The 23,176-nt window shown below is 44.4% G+C and overlaps 1 protein-coding gene across 2 annotated transcripts; it reads right to left on the bottom strand.

Annotated features, from left to right (window-relative positions):
* Window positions 1-1,267: 1,267 nt before the first annotated feature.
* Window positions 1,268-22,184, bottom strand: OAT (ornithine aminotransferase). Of its 2 annotated transcripts, none has more exons than XM_036103094.2 (11): window positions 22,070-22,184; window positions 17,997-18,083; window positions 16,596-16,823; window positions 12,409-12,633; window positions 12,210-12,305; window positions 8,898-9,025; window positions 7,017-7,139; window positions 6,261-6,389; window positions 5,379-5,492; window positions 4,159-4,303; window positions 1,268-2,304 (listed from the first exon to the last, which is right to left on the bottom strand). In XM_036103094.2, the coding sequence occupies exons 3-11, from the start codon at window positions 16,792-16,794 to the stop codon at window positions 2,144-2,146; spliced, it is 1,320 nt and encodes a 439-aa protein (XP_035958987.2). In that variant the 5' UTR covers window positions 16,795-16,823; window positions 17,997-18,083; window positions 22,070-22,184; the 3' UTR covers window positions 1,268-2,143. The 2 variants fall into 2 exon arrangements, with proteins under 2 accessions (XP_035958987.2, XP_035958988.2); XM_036103095.2 differs by lacking the exon at window positions 22,070-22,184 and adding an exon at window positions 21,564-21,585.
* Window positions 22,185-23,176: the final 992 nt, after the last annotated feature.

Raw genomic sequence — 23,176 nt, 5'->3', positions numbered from 1 at the left:
TAGCAAGAAGCTTGTCGATTTCTTAAATTCACCTGACCTTCAGGGCTTCTCTGATGGGTGAGATTGCTGAATGCACATCAAACGGACTCCTGCCTGATGATCATAGGCCTGAAGGCAGCATCAGCATCTGCCTCTGCAGGGACTGGGGCCCCCTGAGCGCTCACTGGAAATGCAGAATTTCAGCTCTGGCTCACACTGAATCAGGATCTGCATTTTAGGAAGACCCCTGAGCCAGGTTTCTCAACCCTGACTGCACACAGAATCCTCTTGGGGAGCTTTAAACTTACCGGTGCTTGGGTGCCAGCCTGGAGACTCCGACAGCCCTAGTGATGCTAAGGGGCAGCCTCAAGGCCGTCTGCAGGTTCCAGTCAGGGGCCTCCGGGAGGTTTGGAGGGAAGGCTGAGACACTGGTACCGGTCCTAGAGTGCAAACCAGGGATGGGGAACTGGCAGCCTCTGAACGTTTGAGGAGGAACGTCACACTCCCGTGTGCCATGTGTCCTACAGACAGACCTGTCTAGCTGCTGCCAACACTTTAACCAGAAACTCCCACCCAGACCAATAAGCACCGCCACTGGTAAGAACAGACCCCCTGTAACCGCCCACACGTTCAGTCATGAACCCCCATGCTGCTACGAGGTAACTCGTTGGAACCTGGGGGTGGCAGGGAGCCACACAGCACCATGGCATGTAAAAGTTCATTCCCGGGGCACCTGCGGCTCAGTCAGGAGAGCCTGCGACTCTCGATCTCAGGGTTGTAGGTCCGAGCCCCATGTTGGGTGTAGAGATTACTTAGAAATAAAATATTAAGGGACACCTGGGTGGCTCAGTTGGTTAACCATCTGCCTTCAGCTCGGCTCATGGTCCCAGGGTCCTGGGATCGAGCCCCGCATGGGGCTCACTGCTCAGCGGGAAGCCTGCTTCTCCCTCTGCCTGCCACTCCCCCTGCTTGTGCTCCTTCTCTCTCTCTGTCAAATAAATAAATAAAATCTTTAAAAATAAAAATAAAATAAATAAAAGTTCATTCCCTTTGACACAGCAATCCACCTCTAGAGACCTCCACGAACACAGACTGTAGGAACATAAAGCAGACACAAGCTTTGTTTAAAGAAGGAAAAACTGGAAACAACCCAAGTGTCCCCCAGTATGAAATTATAATATATCCACATGACAGTCCTCACACGCTGAGATAAACTTGTAATTACTGACATAGAAAAGCCTCCAGAATACTATGTTCAGATAAAAAAAAAAAAAGTTGCACAATACCATGCATAATAAGGATACTTTAATAAAAATGGTAAACACCAGTATAAGCAGAGGAAAAAAGCAATTATTGTCAAAGGGGAGAAGGGAGTATATAATAACAGACTTTCTTTTTATAATTTCTATTTTTCTATCACCAAAGACGCTGAAATGCTCTTAGAAAACACACACAGTAAAGCAAAAACATTCTCAAAGAGCTTAAAAATGTTAGGTAATCAGAGACACCGCCATCATAACAGATGCTTAAATAGAGGGTTACTTTAAATTTAAAGAAAAACTGAAAATAAACCTTTCTTACAAACTGTATCACTTAAAACATAATCTGGGAATGTTAAACACTAATTCCTAATTAAAAATGACATTATAGGATACACCCTGGTGCTGGCCAATATGAAGTTTCCTTAAATCCTAATATTTCATATAAGCTTAACCATTAATCCTTCCTAAAATTCAGTGATTATAATTTAACTTTATAAGGTTAAGCAAGTCTTCCATGTACTATCCCATAAAACTTTTTCAAATACAAAACATCTGTTCAGTAAGGAAATTATAAAAACATAAATTACACTGCAGGGCTTGATTAAAAGGCTCTCTATATACAGGTAGGTACATTTCACCTTAGAAGAACACACGCACACAGAAACTTAATCGTACAGAGATGCCATTCCATTCTCTTACAGTCGCATTACACAGCACACCGTGTGTTTATAAATGCCACTCTATTATGCATGAACTGAAAAAAAAAAAACGTATATTAAAAAAAAGTCCGTGAAGACACCGGGGAATGGTGCGTGCCTCTGGGAGGCACAGGAATGCGACAGAGCTCACACGAACTGCTGGCTCCAGCTGGCTCCGGGCACCACTGGAAACAGCCCCTCCCCTCAGAAAGACAGGATGGTCTTGTTAATGATTTCCACCGACTCCTGAACCTCATCCTCCTTGATCACAAGCGGTGGGGCAAACCTGATGATGTCGCCGTGGGTCGGCTTGGCCAGGAGTCCATTATCTCGAAGCCGTAGACACACCTTCCAAGCATCATAATCTAAAGAAAAATGGCCAAACATGCATGCTGATGAAAGACAAATGTTTGAGCATCCCCTTGCAGTACAGATGGGCAAGAGCCACCTGGCAGAAGAAAACTCCCAGGGCTTACTAAAGAAAGACGCTTAGAGTTGCAAGAGCGCTTTGTTCTTATTCTCAAAAATGAGGTTATTTTTCAGCAAGTGCATAACTAGGTTTGGATGGTCTGATCAGACATACAGCTTTATTCATTTTTCAAAAATGAAAAACACCAGGCAAAAAAATTATGTGCTAAGGCTGTCGTATTAATTATGAGGAACCAGTGCAAAAAGAATCTGGGCAGGACACAGAGAAGTTAACAGGCAGAGAATGAGCAATACTCAAACTCAGGGAACACTACACATTCCTAAGATGGATCTGCCTCCTGAGCTTGTGGAAAGAGACTGTCCTCATTTTAGAGTATAATTCTCAACCCTGGCTGCACGTCAGAATCGCCGAAAGGGTTGGGCCAATGCCGGGGCCCCGCCCAGACCCATCAAATCAGAATCTCCGAGGGGAGGCTAGGTTTGGATTGTTTTTAAAAGTTCCTCAGGGGGGCACCTGGGTGGCTCAGTCGTTAAGTGAATGCGTTTGGCTCAGGTCATGATCTCAGGGTCCTGGGATTGAGCCCCGCGTCGGGCTCCCTGCTTGGCGGGAAGCCTGCTTCTCCCTCTCCCACTCCCCCTGCTTGTGTTCCCTCTCTCGCTGTGTCTATCAAATAAATAAATAAAATCTTTAAAAAAATAAAATAATAAAATAAAATAATATAAATATAATAATATAAATATAAAATAATTTTATAAAATAAAAAAATTTCCTCAGGGGAAAAACTAAAAAAAGAAAAAGAAAAAAAATAAAAGTTCCTCAGGGGGCGCCTGGGTGGCTCAGTCAGTTAAGCGTCCGACTCTTGGTTTCGGCTCAGGTCGTGATCTCAGGGTCGTGGGCTTGAGCCCTGTGTTGGGCTCTGCACTCCGTGTGGAGTCCACTGCTTAAGATTCTCTCTCTCCCTCTGCCCGCCCCCACACTTGCCACACACGCTCTCTCTCTAAAATAAATAAATAAAATAAAAATGAAAAGTTCCTCAGGTGACCCTGAAGTGTTGCCAAGGTGGGAATCACTGCTTTAAAAGGAAGGGTTATCGGGGCACCTGGGTGGCTCAGTCGTTAAGCGTCTGCCTTCGGCTCAGGTCATGATCCCAGGGTCCTGGGATCGAGTCCCGTGTCGGGCTCCCTGCTCAGCGGGAGGCCTGCTTCTCCCTCTCCCTCTCCCACTCCCCCTGCTTGTGTTCCCTCTCTCGCTGTCTCTCTCTCTGTCAAATAAATAAAATCTTTTAAAAAAATAAAAGGAAGGGTTATCACAGGAAAATCCAGCAAGGAGCCCTCGAGGGCCAGGACAGATGATGTACTGCGACAGCCCACACGCAGCAGGCGGCGGAGGGGGAACTCCGGTCACCGCCATCACTGTCACGCGTCGCTCCGACTGCTACTCCCGCCACCTTCACTGCCGGAGCAAGTCCCGCCGGGAGGGGGGGAACACAGCGAACAGGAAGCCCCCCAGGGAAGTGCCGTGTGCAGGCCGTGGCAGCAAGTAACCGGACACCGCGTGCTGCGGCACGGGCCCAAGGCAGAACGGTAAGTGACGTCGCGGAGCAGTTCAGTCCTTCACGGAGGAAAGGGCTCTATTTCCACAGGCCATTAACAGAAGTCAGATGAGACTCTGCCTAACAGACCTGGTCAACCATTTCAAACAGGGGAACCCAACAACCAGAGAAAATACCGCAAGTGTTTCAGTCCTTCCCATAAAAATAACATCTGGAGTAAAATGTTCGCGTCCGTACCTTTGGTTTCCCGAATAACAATAGCATTTAGCAATCCTTTCCCCCTGACGGCTGTGACGATGTCAGACGGCAGCTTCATGAGCTCATTCCTCAGGATATTACCCATCTTCTCTGCATTTTCGGCAAGGTTTTCTTCTTCCAAAACCTGTGTTTAACGAGAAATTACACAAGTGCTAAGATTGCCCTGGTTAAAGTCATTCTTTGGAAAGGAACGTGGACAATAAGCAAAGGAAGAACACGATCAGATAAAGAGCAGAGTCACTGAACTTTTGTTTGTTTTCCAAAGTCTATCCCAGTTTCATTTTTCTTTTAAGTACGCTCCGCACCCAGCATAGAGCCCAACGTGGGGCTTGAACTCACGACCCTGAGATCAAGACCTGAGCTAAGACCAAGAGTCAGACGTTTGACTGAGCCACCCAGGCGGCCCAACCAGTTTAGTTTCTAGTTAAACATATACAAGCCTCAAACAGAGCTTGCTTTAGTCACAAATCCATCATCAATCTGATTTCGTGGCAAAATAAGAATGAAAATTTGTTTAATGCAACTGATATCTTATTAGCTGAATAAATCAATGGACTGAATATACTTTAATTTTTAAACTACAGTTTCATTTACTTTTTTCCCTAGAAAGTCCATCCATGGAGATCACATAATTTTATGCCTTGTAGTAGGCCCCTAAGGAATAAGTCCAAAAGTGTTCAAATCTACACTTTAAAAACAAAGGAGGGGGGAGCCTGGGTGGCTCAGTCAGTTAAGCATCTGCCTTTGGTTCAGATGGTGATCTCAAGGTCCTGGAATCCAGCCCCGCATCGGGCTCCCTGCTCAGTGGGGAGTCTGCTTCTCCCTCTCCCTCTGTGCACTCTCTCTTACTTTCTCTCAAAATAAAATAAACAAAACCTAAAAAAAAAAAAAAAAAAAAATACCCTTGCGGGCCAGGTCTGCTCACAGAGTAAAAGCTCTGAAAGCCACCCAGGGCCTCTGGCCCCAAAGCTCCAGGTGACTGCAACTCAGAAAGCCCCAGAGGAGTCCCGTCTACAAGACCAAGGTTAAATTACTTTTTGAGAATGCCTTGCCCCTAAAGTCCCTCCTCTGGACTTCATGTTCTATGATACTTGGTAGTCATTATATTTCTTATTACGCCCCTGGGCTCAAACTTAAAAGCCACGTCGACACCACCCAGACAAAAGGACACCAGACAAATGGTCTGAATCAGCTGTTACCTCCAGGGCCGCAATGGCCACTCGGCAGCCCAGCGGGTTGCCTCCGTACGTGGACCCGTGCTCCCCCGGCTTAATGGTCAGCATTACTTCATCGTCACACAAGACCGCCGACACCTACAAAACAGAGAATTCGGGACCAACCAAGTCATTTCCCGGACTGACCGTTCCCACTCTCAGCAAATATTTATGAAGCTGGTATTAAATGTGACATGAAGCTTCCACAAACAAGGGCTATGCATCTTTCATCCTAACTGCCAGGGACGAACTGGTGATACCCTGGGCTCAGTGCGAGCTCGTCAGGCACGCTTTGATGGCTCCGAACAAGAGCATTTCGGAACCAAGAGGAAAGCGGTTTCTGCAACGACAGAATTTAGAATTCTTTCCACTTGCCAAGTGAAATGCCTGGTTTAACTGCCTAGAAAACAACAGTCACGCGCTACGGTCAGAGCCCTTTACCTGTCATCCAGTACAATGACTGGCTCTGAACAGTAAACTCAAGGACGAAGCTACAACAAAACATTACTCTTTTCCCAACCTCTACATGAATCAGTCACGGTTTTAGACAATTGGTAATGCTAGGTTTCTGAACAACGAGAAAAAGCACAGGCTTCTACAGAAGTACTTCTGGGGTAAAATGCTTCCATCCAAAACAAATGTCGGAGCAAATTCCAAGGTACACGCAGTTCTCTGGGTAAAGTTAACGAAGCCGATCGGCCCCCTGGAATGCCGAAATGTTCCTATTACACGTTCAGGGTGCCTTGCAGCGCACTCCGTATAACCAGGCCATGGGAAAGGCACATTGTCATGATTGGCTGACGTAAAAATATCTTAAGGGCAGACTTCACAAGAGTAGGGACTAAAGAAGCTGAACCTTCAACTTACAGGGTACAAGCCACCGGAAAGCGCCTTTCCCAGAAGAACCACATCAGGTCTGACCCCTTCATGATCCACAGCCAGCCACCTTCCAGTTCTGGCCAATCCTGTCTGTATCTCATCAGCAATAAACAGAACCTGTTAGAAAACAAGGGAATACATTAATTACTGATTTTGTTTCCACAGGGCAAACAGCGAACATTTCCCCACACAAATCTGTCATTCTGACATTCCCTCAGATTGGTGAGAACCTTTTAATTACCGACTTAAGTTCAACAGCATCCTATGGAAATCCTGCAGACACACAATTATCTCCTGTGTCAGGCCACTCCCTCCCTGAGGCCCATTCTGCTCTATTCCACAGGGTTTGGATAGAACTACTCTCTGGGAACAAATTAATTCACTTGCTTATTCCAAACATTTCTTAAACAGTTACTTCTTAAATATGGACTAGCTCGGTGGGAAGAGGAAGAGAGCAGAGGGATACAACCAGGGGCCTGGGGAGGATCAGAGCACAGGCTGCTGGAGTGGAGAGGAAGAAACCACCCTTGGGCCCGGGAAGTCTGCAGCTCTGCCTGAGCCCAGGCTTGGCCACTTTCCAGAGCTAGTAAAAAGTCAACTTCTGTGTAGGCCGCTGACAGAGCGTACTAGAAAGTTCTGAAGCTCTCAGAATGAGGTCTCCCCCTAGTGGAAAGGTGATGTCATCTTTGCTTCCACACTACCGGCCCAGCCCTGAGCGAGGTAGACAGGTGCAAGGTGGGCGACCTGGTGCCGGGTGCACAGCTCTCGCACGCCCATCAGGTAACCGGGATCTGGAACGACGACGCCCGCCTCACCCTGAATTGGTTCTACCATGAACGCAGCAACGTTTGGATCCTGAAGAACACGCTACAAAAAGATATGAATACGTTTTAGTAGCTTCCTTTTTAGCCTATTTGGTTAAATAGCCTAAAATTAAGTTAAATCTGAAATCACACACTGCATATATTTTTACATTAAGTATGCTAATTAAGTTTTTGTACTAACTTATACCTGACATCAAAGTATAACATTTCTGGGTGGCGCAGGCGGTTGGGTATCCGACTCTTGGTTTTGGCTCAGGTCATGGCTGGGGTCTCGGGACTAAGCCTACGCATCAGGGTCTGCACTCCAGGCAGAGTCTGCTTGGGACTCTCTTTCCCTCTCCCCTTACCCTTTCCCTGCCAACATGCGCTGTCTCTCACTCTTAGAATGGATGTAAATCTTTACTTTCTTTTAAAGATTTTATTTATTTATTTGACAGAGAGACAGTGAGAGAGGGAACACAAGCAGGGGGAGTGAGAGAGGGAGAAGCAGGCTTCCCTCTGAGCAGGGAGCCCGATGCGGGGCTTGATCCCAGGACCCCGAGATCATGACCTGAGCCAAAGGCAGATGCTTAACAACTCGGCCACGGCCACCCAGGTGCCCTGGATGTAAATCTTAAAAAAAAAAAAAAAAAAAAAGTATAACATTTCTGACACTCAGTTACCAAGAGCTCCAAATATTTCAGCTTTAAGCTACTCTATCCTTTTTTTTTAAGAATTTATTTATTTATTTATTTGACAAGAGAGAGCGAGCGAGCGCACAAGTAGGCAAAGCGTAGGCAGAAGGAGAGAGAGAAGCAGGCTCCCTAGTGAGCAGAGAGCCCGATGGGGGACTCGATCCCAGAACCCTGGGATCATGACCTGAGCCGAAGGCAGATGCTCAACTGAGCCACCCAGGCTCCCCAATACCCTTTATTTTCTAATACATAGTTAAATGTACTATAAAAACTAAAAAACATAGCTTTTTACTTTTTTGTTTTTAAGGATTTTATTTATTTATTTGACAGAGAGAGACACGAGAGAGGGAACACAAGCAGGGGGAGTGGGAGAGGGAGAAGCAGGCCTCCCGCCAAGCAGGGAGCCCAATGCAGGGCTCGATCCCAGGACCCTGGAATCATGACCCGAGCCGAAGGCAGACGCTTAACGATTGAGCCACCCAGCCTCCCCAATATCCTTTATTTTCTAATACACAGTTAAATGTACTATCAAAACCAAAAAAACATAGCTTTTTACTTTTTTTTTTTTTAAGATTCTATTTATTCATCTGACAGAGAGAGAGCACAAGCAGGGGGAACAACAGAGGGAGAGGGAGAAGCAGACTCCCCACTGAGCAGGGAGCCCAACATGCGGCTCAATCCCAGGACAGGATCCCAGGACCCCAGGATCATGACCTGAGCCAGAAGACAGACGCTTAACTGACTGAGCCACACAGGCACCCCAAAAACATAGCTTTTTAAAAAACATTTTCAGTGAATCTTTTTATTTTACAAGTCCTCCACTCATAATTTTAAAAGGCTAGCTGGAAACTGAGTAATTTTATCTAATAAACTAATTAAACATACACTATCCAAGTTACTTATGCAGGATACAAAGAGAAAGTAGCTGGTTCTCAGCATTAGACCATGGCACCTGACTTCCCCATGCTGGAAACCAACAGACCATTACAGAGACCAGTCTGAAATCTTGGCCCAACTTATGTTAGACAGACGTTCATTACAGTCCCATATCTATTTTCAATTCATACATTCAACAAATGTAATTTCTATTACTCTGAGCTAAAGCACTGTGAGGCTAAGTGCAGTACCTCAAGAGCAGGCAGATCATTATACGGAATGATTTCAAAACCTGGCATAAATGGTCCAAAACCATCATAGCTGCTTGGGTCTGTGGAACTGGAGATAGCCGACAATGTTCTCCCCCAGAAGTTTCCAGCTGAAAAGGAAAAATAAACAGAGATTATTTCAAACAAACCCCAAACTTAATAAGCATGGTCCCCAAAAAATACCTTAAGAAGTTTGATTTTTTAAAAAATGAGGTTTTGCTTTACACAGCCTCCGGTGAGCTTTCATTTGTTAAAATAAAACCTGGTATTAGGGGGAAAAAAACCACCCCGCTATTAAACACCATGGCTCACACAACCACCAAGGCCTGGCCTCGCAATTGCTATTATAGGCACTTCTCTACTGAATGTCCAGACTGTAATCTAGAGCCCCAGAGGACAAATACTGGTCTTTCCTTTCAGTAATCCCAAACCCTAACAACTGAGGCATTCAACATATGCTTTTCTAGACACAGTGAATTTATAATAGCAATAAGAGAAAAAGAATATCCTTTACAGAGAATTAGTATTTTCCTTTTAAATACCCAATACTACAGAATGAACTTTAAATTTCATTTGCAGATGAATGGATAAAGAAGATGTGAGATATATACATATATATATAATAGAATATTATGCAACCATCAAAAAATGAAATCTTGCCATTTACAATGATGGGGATGGAACTAGAGGGTATTATGCTAAGCGAAATAAATCCATCAGAGAAAGACAAGTATCATATGATCTCACTGATATGAGGAATTTGAGAAGCAAGACAGAGGATTATAGGGGAAGGGAGGGAAAAATGAAACAAGACGAAACCAGAGAGGGAGACAAACCATAAGAGACTCTTAATCTCAGGAAACAAACTGAGGGTTGCTGGAGTGGTGGGGGGTGGGAGGGATAGGGGGCTGGGTGATGGGACATTGGGGAGGGTAGGTACTATGGTGAGCGCTGTGAATTGTGTAAGACTAATGAATCACAGACCTATACCCCTGAAACAAATAATACATTATATGTTAATAAAAAAATTTTTTTTTTAAATTTCATTTGCAGAAAACATCCCCAGGCAATCTAAACACTTTCAATTTTGCCTTCCTTGGTATTATAACCTTTTTTGTGCTAAATGACTGACATTGTTCTTTGTTCAGAAATATCTTTTTACCCATTAATTTATTTCATTAATAAATCTGAGGTCCTACTATGTGGGGCACTGTCCTTGGTGTTGGGGACAGAGTGGTCTGCATGGAGCTTGCTTACAAGCTAGAGGGAAGAAACACCACAACCTGAACCAGAGTAAAGCAAATGCATAAGATAATTTGAACTGGGTTGCATTCAAGCAAGGAAAGAAAGAATGTAGAATAACAGAGAGGCTTGGGGGTTCCCCTACTTTTTTTTTTTTTTAATAGCTTTCTACCACCTCTGCACGCACCAACCCAATTAACCCAGTACTGAATTACTGTGTTTTGGCTTAAAGCGTCCCTCAACACTACTCTTGCAAAGGATCTCTCACATGAGTGACCCCCACTCTCCTCGTCCACTAGTCACAGCACACTGATTTTGACCAGGCTTGTGAAAGAGAAAATGCACCAGGGGCACCCGGGTGGCTCAGTCAGTTAAGTGTCCGACTGCTGATTTTGGCTCAGGTCATGATCTCAGGGTTGTGGAAATGAGCCCCACAACGGGCTCTGCACTAGGCATGAAGCCTGCTTAAGATTCTCTCTCTCCCTCTCCCTCTGCCCCTCCCCCGCCTCAGCAAGTGCACTCTCTCTAAAAAGAAAAAAGAAAAGAAAATGCACCAGTCAGCCCAGGAGCCTATCTGCTCTCCCGCTACACAGCCTCAGGAGTCTCCTCCTCTGTGGCTTACTCTGCGGGTGGGGGAAGGGAATTTCAGTTGGGAACAGCCTTCTCTGTCTCTACCCAACTGACTCACCAACTGCTTTCAATACTCAGGTGAAAACACCTTTGCACCGTTTGCTAATATGTAAGAGACTAATACAATCTGTAAGAATGAAAATCACCAGAAATGCCATTTTTGTTTTTAAGAAAAGTTATGTTATGCCATCCTACCACTAAGGCACGAGATTCCAAAATGGCAGGTCACAGAGCTGAGCAAAGATTTCTTCTTTGGGAATAGTAATTTGTCACCCCCAAAATCAACTACACCTGGTCGTCAGAATATTTAACAATTTCAACTACTGAAAGAATGCATTTTGACCATGTGCAATGACGAATTTATCCATACTTTATGTTTTTAAAAATTAAAATCAAAACTTTATAAAAAAGGCAGAACCTATCAACTGAACATCATTATAAAGATTCCAAGAGTCAGATTATATCACGCAGAGGACAAACTGGTGGTTCCCAGAGAGGAGGCGGGTGGGGGTATGGGTGAAATAAAGGGCATCAAGAGCACACTTATCACAATGCGCACTGAGGAATGTACAGAATTACTGAATCACTACATTGTATACCTGCAACTACTAGGACGCTGTACGGTAATTATGCTTCAATTAAAAAAATGAATAAAAAGTACAACTAGTAATAATAAATAAGAGGACAAAGGAAACTTTTGGAGGTGGTGGAAAGGGTAGCGGCTTAGATTGTCATGGTGGTTTCATGGGTGAACACCTATCTCTGAGCTCAGCAAGTTGTCTACATCAATTACAAACATCTTTTGGTATGTCAAAAAATAAAAGCAAAATTTAAATAAACAAATAAGATGCCAATACAGGGTGGGTATGGAGGAGAAAGGTCAGATTCCATCATCTGAAGTAACTGTTTGTCTCCCAAATCAGTATCCAAGTCATTCCTCTCAACCATTCCCAGAAATCTATCCAGGGCAACTCCAGCCCTCCTCTTCCAACAGCTTCTGAGAACATGATACAATAACACATCAAATACTAAGATTCAAACTCCATATCATGCCTAGGACACGGCCCCATTCTAACACAACCCAACCTCAACAACCTGACAAAAATGCTCTACCAGTAAAGACCATCTAGTTAATGAGAAACCTGCTATGAAAAAAATCCGATAAGCAGATGATAAATAAATCATACAGTCATTCATTTTAGGGAGTGAGGAGTAGGGAGTTACTTAGCAGAGAAAAATCCCATTTATGTAGAAATACTTGGAAATAACCCCAAAAGAGGAAATCTCTCAATTTTTATGAAACATTTAGCAAATAATATATCGCAGAGGAGGCAAACACACTGGAAATATTCCATCAGTAAACTGAAATAATAATGACATCGTATGATGACATCACAAAGGCTAATGTTGAATTTCACATACCTGCAAAAACAATCTTTGCTTTGTACTTTGGAATACCCTTAACGGTGTAGCCCCACCTACGAGCCAGTTTGCAAGCAGTCTCTCCAGCCTCCACTCCTATCAAGAAAGAAAATTTTTCAGTTAAAAAAAAAATCTTAAATTATCAAAAAGTAGTAAGATTGTTTTCTTGGCTATTTAATGTAAAAAGGAAATATTTTACCTGTATTCATAGGAAGAACTTTGTGGTAGTTGAAAAGTTTAGTAATATACTCTTCATATTCACCAAGCACATTATTATAGAAAGCCCTGGATGTTAAGGTCAGTTTGTCTGCTTGACTTTTCAGAGCATTCACAATCTTCGGATGGCAATGCCCTTGGTTGACAGCACTGTAAGCACTGAGGAAGTCAAAGTATTTTCTGCCTTCTACATCCCATACATAAATACCTAAATATATAAAGAGAGTCATTTTAGAAAATCAATGAGTTACATAAAGTTCAAAGATTAAGACTGTTGGCAAGCCTTCTGAATACCTACACATGAACCTTTACTTAATACAGAATTGTGGTTAAGGCATGTTTTAGCTCAAGCATAGTCTGATTGATTATAAATAACCTGGTTTATAAGGAATTATATTTTATCTGTCCAGCTTGAAATTACACCTTTAACAAGAACACAGTAACATGAAAAGGTTTATAAAGTCTGGAGTGAAACCCTCACTCCCAGAAAACTGGCATTTGGAATTTAAAAGCAGAAGTTATACATAACATAAAAATCATGATTAGTTGACTGTAACTATCAGCAGAATGAGAAAATATATTTCCAGATCACAAACCTATCTACTAAGGATCTAGTATCCAAAACACAAGTCAACAACAAACAACCCAATTCAGGGGCGCCTGGGTGGCTCAGTCGGTTAAGCGGCTGCCTTCAGCTCAGATCATGATCCTGGAGTCCCGGGATCGAGCCCGGCATCATCGGGCTCCCTGCTCAGCAGGGAGTCTGCTTCTCCCTCTCCCTCTGCGCCCCCACTCGTGTTCCCTCTCTCTCTCTCTTGCTCTCTCTCTCAAATAAATAAAATCTTAAAAAAAAAAAAAAATTCAAAAATGGGCAAAGAACATAAATGGACATTTCTCCAAAGAAGATATACAAATGACCAAAAAGCACATGAAAAGATGCTCAATATCTCTGTCACTACAGAAATGCAAATCAAAATCTCAGTGATAGCATTCTACACTCATAAGGATGGTTATAAGAAAGAAAGAAAGAAAAAGAAAGAAAGAGAGGGAGGGAGGGAGGGAGGAAGGAAGGAAGAAAACAAGTGTTGGCAACGATAAGGAGAAATTGGAACTCATGTATTACTAGAAACTGCAACTCATATATATTGTAAAATGGTGCAGCCGCTGTAGAAAACAGGTGGGCACCTCCTCAGCAAGTCACACATAAAGTTCCCATCTAACCGAGCAATTCCACACCCAGGTATATACCCCAAAAAAGTGGAAGACATGTGTTCAAACAAAAATTTGTACACAAATGCTCATAGCAGTACCATTCACAGTAGTCAAAAGGTGGAAACAACCCAAATGTCCACCAACTAATGAATGGATAAACAAAATGTGGTCCATCCATATAATGAAATATCATTCAACCATAAAAAGCAATGGAGTACTAACACATGCTACATGGGTGAGCCTTGAAAACATTACACTAAGTCAGAGAAGCCAGACACAAAAGACCATGTGTTGCAGCCATTCCATTTATATGAAATATCCAGAACAGGCAAATCCACAGAGACGGAATGCAGGTTAGTGGCTGCTGGGTTTTAGGGAGAGGGAAGACTGTAGAGTGACTGTTTAATGGGTGGGGGGGGCCTTTGGGGGTAATAAAGTCCCAGGACTAGCTAGAGGTGATAGCTCTACAATACTGTAGATGTACTTAGTGGCACTGAACTCAACGATAAAAATGGTAAATTTTAAGTTACGTATGCTTAAAAACAATTTTTTTTATTTGACTATAGATTTTAAAATGTCCTGGGTAGCTTACCAGCTAACTTTTACCATGTACTTAACATAGTGTGTTAGGTACTTCTGTATCTTATCTCATCAAGAAAACCCTATTTAAAAAACAAAACAAAACAAAACAAAACAGCCCTGAAAGTATTACCATCCTACAGTACAAAGATATGGAAAGAGATGCCTGGACTTAGAATTAGCCCAAGCTGGCACATACAGAACCAGGACTTGACCCCAGGCACTCAGATTCCAGAACCCACACTCTGCTAGTGCAGGAATATTTTTACAGACAGTTTCCAAATTCATAACATAGAAGTCTAGATTTTCATTTGTTCAAAATCTAGATTACAGTGCTGGTCCTAAATAAAAATACAGCAAAATGATAAAGATGTTTAATACTCTTATACATCATCTTCTGGCCCAAAGCTAAGTAATAAAGTTTGGTTTTATTAGGTTAAGGCTGTTATTTCAAAATGTGCATTAAATCACCACTTGGCAAATATCAGTAATCATTTATTCAGGTAGAGAATAATTAATGGATGTTAAAAGTGTGAGTAAAAGTTTGCAGAGTCTCAAATCATGTCCCCACAAGATATTCAAAAGGACAAAATAGTATCTTTGTAGTGAAGAAGGCTGGCAGTCACTACCTTACCAGCCAACTTCCAAACTGAGGTTCATTCTACAAAATTATTAACCTGTACTATTTAAAAACATCAAGATCAAGAAGACAAAGAAAGACTGAGGAACTGCTCTGGATTAAAGAAAACTAAACAGACCTGAAAACTGAATGTAACCCATGATCTGAGATTTTCCTTTTACAATAGGACAACAAATGAAATCTGGATCAGGTCTGTAGATTAGATAATGGTGCCTTACCAACGTTAATTTCCCTATCTTGACAATTACACTATTGTTTGAGAAAAGTCCTGTATTTCAGGAAAGACACACTAAGTATTTAGGTGTAAAGAGACATCACGGGCGCCTGGGTGGCTCAGATGGTTAAGCGTCTGCCTTCGGCTCAGGTCATGATCCCAGAGTCCTGGGATCGAGTCCCGCATCGGGCTCCCTGCTCCGTGGGAAGTCTGCTTCTCCCTCTGCCTCTCTCTCTCTCTCTCTCTGTCTCTCATGAATAAATAAATAAAATCTTTAAAAAAAAAAAAAAAAGAGACATCACATGTCTGCAACTTCCTCTCAACAGTTCAGGAAAATATATAGCGCGTGCGTGCGTGTGTGTGTGTAGAGAAAATGATAAAGTAAATGTGGTAAAATGGTAGCACTCAAGAAATCTGCATGAAGACGGCTGGGTGGCTCAGTCATTAAGGGTCTGCCTTTGGCTCAGGTCATGATCCCAGGGTCCTGGGATCGAGTCCCACGTTAGGCTCTCTGCTCAGCAGGGAGCCCACTTCTCCCTCTCCCTCTGCTGGTGCTCTCTCTCTGTGTCAAATAAATAAATAAAATCTTTAAAAAAAAAGAAAGAAAGAAATCTGAGTGAAAAGAGAGAAAGAAAGAAAGGAAGGAAGGAAGAAAGAAAGAAGTCTGAGTGAAAAGAAAGAAAGAAAGAAAGGAAGGAAGGAAGGAAGAAAGAAAGAAAAAAGAAAGAAAGAAATCTGGGTGAAGAGTAATAGAAAATTCTTTGGGTGCCTGGTGGCTCAGTCAGTTGAGCGTCTGCCTTCAGCTCAGGTCATCATCCCGGGGTCCTGGGATTGAGGGGTCCTGGGATTGAATCCTGAGTTGGGTTCCCTGCTCAGCAGAGAATCTGCCTCTCCCTCTCCCTCTGCCCCTCCCCCGGCTTGTGCTCTCTCTGGCTTTCTCTCTCTCTCAAATAAATAAATAAATAAATCTTTAAAAAAGAAAAAGAAAATTCTTTGTACTATTATTGCAACTTTTCTTTAAGCCTAAAATTATGCCAAAATAAAAGTTAAAGGAAAGAAACGACAGCACTATTATAGTACTTTCCTTTTTTTTTAAAGATTTTATTTATTTATTTGACAGAGAGAGACACAGCGAGAGGGAACACAAGCAGGGGGAGTGGGAGAAAGAGAAGCAGGCTTCCTGTGGAGCAGGGAGCCCGATGCGGGGCTCGATCCCAGGACCCTGGGATCATGACCTGAGCCGAAGGCAGACACTTAACGACTGAGCCACCCAGGCACCCCCTTATGTATCTTACATTCCCTCCTGGCAAGGTCCATAATGGTAAAGACAATGAGTTCATTTTGTATTCCCCCCCGTACCTAAGACTGCAAGCACTAGATACTCAATAAATGTTGAATTAACTACATCTGCAATATAGAAATTAAATGCATCTGGAAAAATGTATACTGAGAAAACTTAAAAACAATTTTTATAAAAGGTTTCAAGCAAAAGGGAGAAGGGGCATTGGATTAATTCAAAATGTACCTTTTCCTCTCTCCAGGGCTACAGGTAAAGGATGGTAGTTGTGTGCACCATATTTAGATTCTCGCTCAAAAATGTAATCGGAAGATGGAGGGCCTTGGATTGTCTTTTTAGTCGCAACAGACGTAGCAGAAGCCACTGAGGAATGAACTCCCCGACGAAGCACAGCAATGGTCTGCAGATGAGCTAGTCTGGAAAACATCGTGTCCTTCAAGTAGGAATACCACCCACCTGTTCAAAAAGAAGAGAAGGCAGTAAGAGTAAAAGTCTTCCCAGAGTCAGTGCGTGTCTGCTTATCATGTGTTGAGCATTTACCAAAGTCCGCCAAAGAATCAAGAAAATGAGGGAGAACAAAGACCCAGTCCTTGCCTGGGGAAGCTTAAGGGAAATAAGCACATACATGTTGAGAGTCAAACCTGACAAGGACTACAGCAGGATGTGCACAAAGTACTACAGGCAAGGAGGCCAAGAGAATAGGTAAGAAAATCGAGAAAAACTATGGATGGGAGGTCAGGGGCTTTGACTCTCACTTACACTCTTCTCTTCTGTGCCACTCGCGTGTTCTTTACTAAGCACACATACTTTTTTTAAGTCATCAGTACTGAGAGTACATCAAGGACAAGGAACTCACTCTGGGGGAGTCAGGCAAGGCTGCACAGCAGAGGGGCTAGAGAGGTGGTACCTGATCTTATGGAGTGAGCACCTGTTATAAAGGGACTGCTGTGGGGCCGGATCCTTTCAAATGGGCAATCCCCTCAGTACGCAGACCAAATCAGAGAAGGAGGTGGGATCGGGCCCCACATTGGGCTCCCGGCTCAGTGGGGAGCCTGCTTCTCCCTCTCCCTCTGCCACCACACCCCCACCCCCCCACCCCCCCTCCGCTCTTGCATTCACTCTCTCTCTCTCTCAAATAAAAAAACAGAATCTTAAAAGTTGCCAGGGGCACCTGGGTGGCTCAGTTGGTTAAGCTTTGGACTCTTGGTTTGGCTCAGGTCATGATCTCAGGGGTGGGGCTCTGCACTCAGCAAGGAGTCTGCTTGTCCTTCTCCCTCCCCCTCTGCTCCTCCCCCCTCATTCAAAGGGAGGTGTGCCCTCTCTCTCTCTCTCAAATTAATAATTTTTTTTTTAAAGTTGACAAACACTAAGCATACTTACTATGTCTATATTTTTTTGTCTATACTTTTTTAAAAAGACTACTTAAGTCATGTTTAGACAGAGTTCCATGAATGACAAGTCAAATCACACAACCTCCTAGCACTCATTTTAAGCTGCCAAATTAGCAAAAACTTAATACTTGGAGTTTGGCTTACTTCCCTTTCAGCTTGGCACGACATGGTAAATCCAGTATGTTCAGGAATTCACAGTTACTAAACAAAATCCAGCACTCCGTTTGCCCAAACTCACCAACTATCCTTTCTTCCCACAGTTCAGATGAGAATACAGATTTTTAATCTGAGATGCAGAGATGGTGTTCAGAGGATCCAATAACTCCTGAAATAAAAGGCAGAATTGTATGCATAAGTGCATTCTCCGAAGGAGAAGGTCCCTAGCTCTCACCAGGTTTTATCCAGGGAAGGCACGGTATATAGGAACTAGCAGACAGGGGACAGTGGCTAGCAAAATGCAAGGTCTAGCTATACAAAATGAGACAGAACTTCCCCAAAATACTACTGTGAAGTCTAAAACATGGATTTTAACTTTATTTCTTGGCCTTTTATGCTCTACGCAGTAAGAATTAATGCTCTGTTCGACCAACTAAAAAATTAACAATTTCTGCCTTGATCAAATTAGCAATAAAACACAGCATTCCATGGTGGTACTCTGAACTAAAACCCTTTTTGAAAAGAACTATAGGGGCGCCTGGGTGGCTCAGTCAGTTAAGCATCTGCCTTCAGCTCAGGTCATGATCCAAGGGTCCTGGGGTCGAGCCCTACATCGGGCTCCCTGCTCAGCAAGGAGCCTGATTCTCCCTCTCCTTCTGCTGCTCCCCCTGCTTGTGCTCTCTCTCTCTCTCTCAAATAAAATCTTGAAAGAAAGAAAGAAAAGAAAGAAAGAAAGAAAGAAAGAAAGAAAGAAAGAAAGAAAGAAAGAAAGAAAAGAACTGTAGCCCTTATCACAGCCTTAGAAGGGTTTGTACTCTTAGACCAGTAATTTCACTCCTAAGATCCTATCATAAATACTCAGGAATGTGGAGAAACATTCATGCATAAAAGATATTCAACAGTAGGAGAATGGATCAACATAATCACACACATAACAACATGCTGTCACTTAAAATAATTATAGTATAACAGCACGGAGAGGTGTTTTACGATGTGTTTAAGTGAAAAAAAACATATATACAATACTTTCAAGATTATAAATAAAGAAGTAATATAAGGAAAAACTACCTGGAAAGGCACAAAAATGTTCACTGTGATTATCTTTCTACTATTCTCTACGTCCCACATTTATAATCAGAAAAAGAACTGTTACAAATGAAGCTGAATGTCTGCCTAGGTTGTCACATTCGACAGAGAAAAAGCTTAGGCAACATATAAAACAAAACTAAGGGGGAAAGAAGTGTTTGAGAAGCTCTGAGAAAACGGTCTGTGGTTAAAAGAAAGGCAGAGGTCATTTCCCCTAGGAAGTGCAGCCTGGATTACAAGTAGGTCTAGAAGTTCATTTGTATGAGACAGGGTCAAATTCTAAGATGAAAACTACTCTGTAGTGATTTTGCTATCAAGGTCTGCAGCTCTGTGACCAGAACCATGCAGAGAGGCACTATGAAAACAAACTGAGGTATTAAAAAAATACTAAGAACTCTCTTAACTAACATTTTTTTTTTTAAGTAAGCTCTACTCCAAACGTGCGGATTGGCACCCCAAGGCCATTAAATTTAATGAAGTGAACTTTTTTTTTTAAGTTTTTATTTAAATTCCAATAAGTTAACGTACAGTGTAGTTTTTTAAATAAAAAAAATAAATTAAAAAAATAAAAAAAAATTTAATGGCCTTCAAGAGTCAAAATAGTATGTGTAAGCCTGACCAGTCCAGGCTGTTGTCTTGCCTTTAACCAAGGTCCACACTGAGGTGCGGGGTGGGGGACATGACAGGATAGACAAGCTGCCACTGACAGGAAAAATTTTATCATTGTTTTCAGTAATCTACATAATTCACAAAGCCCTTCTTCAAGCTATTATTACTCCCATCTATCTAATCCATCCTGTCTACATGAAAACATACCTAAAATAGAATTTCCATAAAAGGCTGCATTTTGAAGAGTTAATTTAATTTAGCATACACTATGAAATACAAGTTTTTTTAAATAACTCTAAGAAAAACCAGCAGAATTTCATCAAAAAGCCACTTAAAATATTCAACTTGTGGAGTAAATTTGACTTTCCTATATCGGTCAAATATTTACTTTTCTTGAGGTAACCATTCACAAATACAGTCTTTTTTTTTTTAAAGTTCTGCTAACAAAAATTTGTGGGTTTTTCTTTTTTTTGTATGTAATCTGGCTAAAATTCAACTCAAGTGCGTCATTGGCACAAACACCTTAACCATTACTATTGAAAAAGGACTGGCTCTGCCAAACCACACCCTCCGCACACCTCCAAAATTTGGTCCATTCCTACTTTTTTTTTTTTTTTTTAAGTAGGCTCCGCGCCCAGCACAGAGCACAAGGGGGCTTGAACTCACCACCCTGAGATCAAGATCTGCCTAACTGACCGAGCCATGCAGACACCCCAATTCCTCTCTATTTTAAAATATATGAGATTCAGGGATGCCTGGGTGGCTCAGTTGGTTAAGCAGCTGCCTTCAGCTGGGGTCATGATCTCAGGGTCCCAGGATGGAGCCCCGCATCAGGCTCCCTGCTCAGCAGAGAGTCTGCTTCTCCCTCTGACCCCCTCCCCACCTCACTCAAATAAATAAAATCTTTTTTTTTTAAGTATATTTATCTTGATGAGCGCTAATATATGCAACTGTTGAATCACCACATTGTACACCTGAAATTAACATAACACTTTTAACTACACTGGAATTAACATTTTTTAAAATGTTTTTAAAATTAAAAAAAAAAAACAACGGGCGACTGGGTGGCTGAGTCATTAAGCGTCTGCGTTAGGCTCACGTCACGATCTCAGGGTCCTGGGATCAAGCCCTGTGTGGGGCTCCTTGCTCAGCAGGGAGCCTGCTTCTCCCTCTCCTCCCTGCTTGTACTCTCATATCTCTCCTCGCTCTCTCTCTCTCAAGTAAATAAAATCTTAAAAAAAAAGAGAGAGAGCGACAGACTCTACTTTCATACTTGGATCTTTTTCATAATCCGGAACTAGATTCTCTGAAGATGAAACCAAGATATTCTAAGAAAGAAGTCTATTGTTTATTTCAAATAGGTAAGATAAAGAAATTGGATTACATAAAGAACACTTTCAGGTTCAAACTGAGAACGAGTTTACCTACAGAAACTCTTACAAACCCAAAGAAGAGATTTAGAATTGAGAAAATTACAGATTAGTAATTTATTAAAGCCAATTCATTTCAAACTCACTTTTCTCTCTTAATTCATCACCTCATCAAAGAGGTAAAACTGAAACCAAGAAGGTAAGAGTTACAAAAGGTGGAGACCACAGGTTCCTGAGAGCAAGTGCCCCACTGATTTCAACCAGAATTTACTGATGTTCAGCACTGTTGGCAAAGAACTCTACGGATGAAGTCTTCCTGCTGAAAGCCTGTTGGCCCCAATCCCTTGACACCATCCAATTAGTCTGCACGTTACTGTAGATAAGGCTCTACTTCTGCAATTTTTTATTTGGACAAAGACTGGAGGGAAAAACGATGTTGGGGGAGGGGAGAGATAAGCAGGTTGGAGGCAGGGCCCAGGCACTACCCGGAAGGATTCGAACCCTTTTCAAGGGTCCATCGGCGCCCTCCGTCCCATTACAAAAGCCACCGTTTACTGAGCAGTTCCCCCAAATCCAGAATGTACCCTTCTGGTAGACCTCGGGAACCCAGGGTGCCCGCGGTGCCCGGTGCCTCCTCTCCATGCGCTAGCGCCCCAACACCTTCTTCTCGCAAACCCGAAGGCGCGCAGCCAAGGCGCAGAGACCCCGCAGCGCTGGGGGGCCGCGGGCCGGGGGGGCGGAGGGCGAGGGCCCGCCCGGCGGTGCCACATCCTCAGCCTCTCTCTGCCTCCTGCCTCCCTCGCCCGCCCGCCCGCCGCTCCGGGCCGGGATGCGCCGCGCCCCCGCCCGCCGAGGCTGCGCGTCCGCCCGCTGCCCCCGGCCCCGCAGTGCCCGCCGCCCGCCGCGTAAAACGGCCGCAAAGGCGGAGCCTGCCCCCCGGCAGAGGCCCAGCGCGCCCCCTAAGCCCGTTCCCCACCCCCAGACCCCCGACCCGAGACCGAGGCCGCCTGCGTCGGCCGCCTCGCCGGCCGCGGTCGCGGACACCCCGGTCCCGGCCCGAGCCGCGGCCCCTCCGCGCTAGCGCGGATACCTGGCGGGGCTTCCGACGCCGGCCGGGGACACGCGTCGTCGACAGCACAGCAGCGCGACGGTGGCGCGTCACAGAGCCTAAGACGCGGCTTCCGCCCCGCCCCCGGGACGCCCTCGCCACCCATTGGCTGGCGACGGAGAGCTGGGCACCAATCGCCGTGGGCCCGCCCTCCGCCCCGCCCGCCCGGCTGCGGCGCCGCGCGGACCCAACCTCCCACCGCGGTTCGAGCGGCTCCCGCATCTCCTGGGCGGGGCTGCTCTGGGCCGCCGCCCGGTCCCTGCGCTCCCGCGCTGGCCTGGCCGCTGCCTCTCGGCCGGTCGCTCACTGTCCGCCCTTTGCTGGAGGGACGACGAGGCCCGAAAGGATGGAATGTCTGTTGGGCCTCGGGCTCCCGGAGTTTCCAGGATCCCAGCCGCGAGGGTCTGGAGGACTGGCAGGACCTCCCGCCCTGCGCTCCCGGCCATGCTCCCTGTCCCTTGCCACGCAGAGCCTTCTGTGGGGCGCCCACCCAGCTACACCCCAAACACAGCTGCGGGACCCCTCGAACCCTGTTGCGCTTCTGAACCCACCCCCAGAAGTCATCACGGCAGCTGGAAAACACACTGCCGACCTCCTCGTGCTGCGGGTAGACACTTAAATGACCGCGACACACCCCGTGTAAGTTTGTCTGTGGCGCCCTCCACAAGCCATAATTAAAACTCAGAACTCAAAATGGACAGTCCAGGACAATCTCGTATGAGAATAGGAAGGGACTTGGACATAATTTTGCCTCCACCATTTTTGTTATATATTGGAAACCAGAGACTGGGAGAGGGAAAGCGACTTGCCCAGGGTCACCCTGCAGGTGAGAGGCAGCCCAGCCCCGTGTGCCACTGCCCTTCTCAATGCGCAGTCCAAGACAGCTGCAGGGACAAAGGACTGCACCGTGTTTCCTTAGACCATCGTGGTCAGGGGCGCCTGGGTGGTTCAGTCTCTGGATTTCGGCTGAGGTCATGATCTCTGGGTGGTGAGATGGAGCCTGGGAGCTCAGCGGGGAGTCCGCTTGAGATATTCTCCCTCTGCCCCTCCCCCTACGGGGGGGTGCTCTCCCTCTAAAATAAATATATA

This window comes from Halichoerus grypus, chromosome 7, assembly GCF_964656455.1.
Source record: "Halichoerus grypus chromosome 7, mHalGry1.hap1.1, whole genome shotgun sequence".
NCBI lineage: Eukaryota > Metazoa > Chordata > Mammalia > Carnivora > Phocidae > Halichoerus > Halichoerus grypus.
Note: the sequence above shows the minus strand (reverse complement) of the source record. Positions and strands in the feature narration are given on the sequence as shown.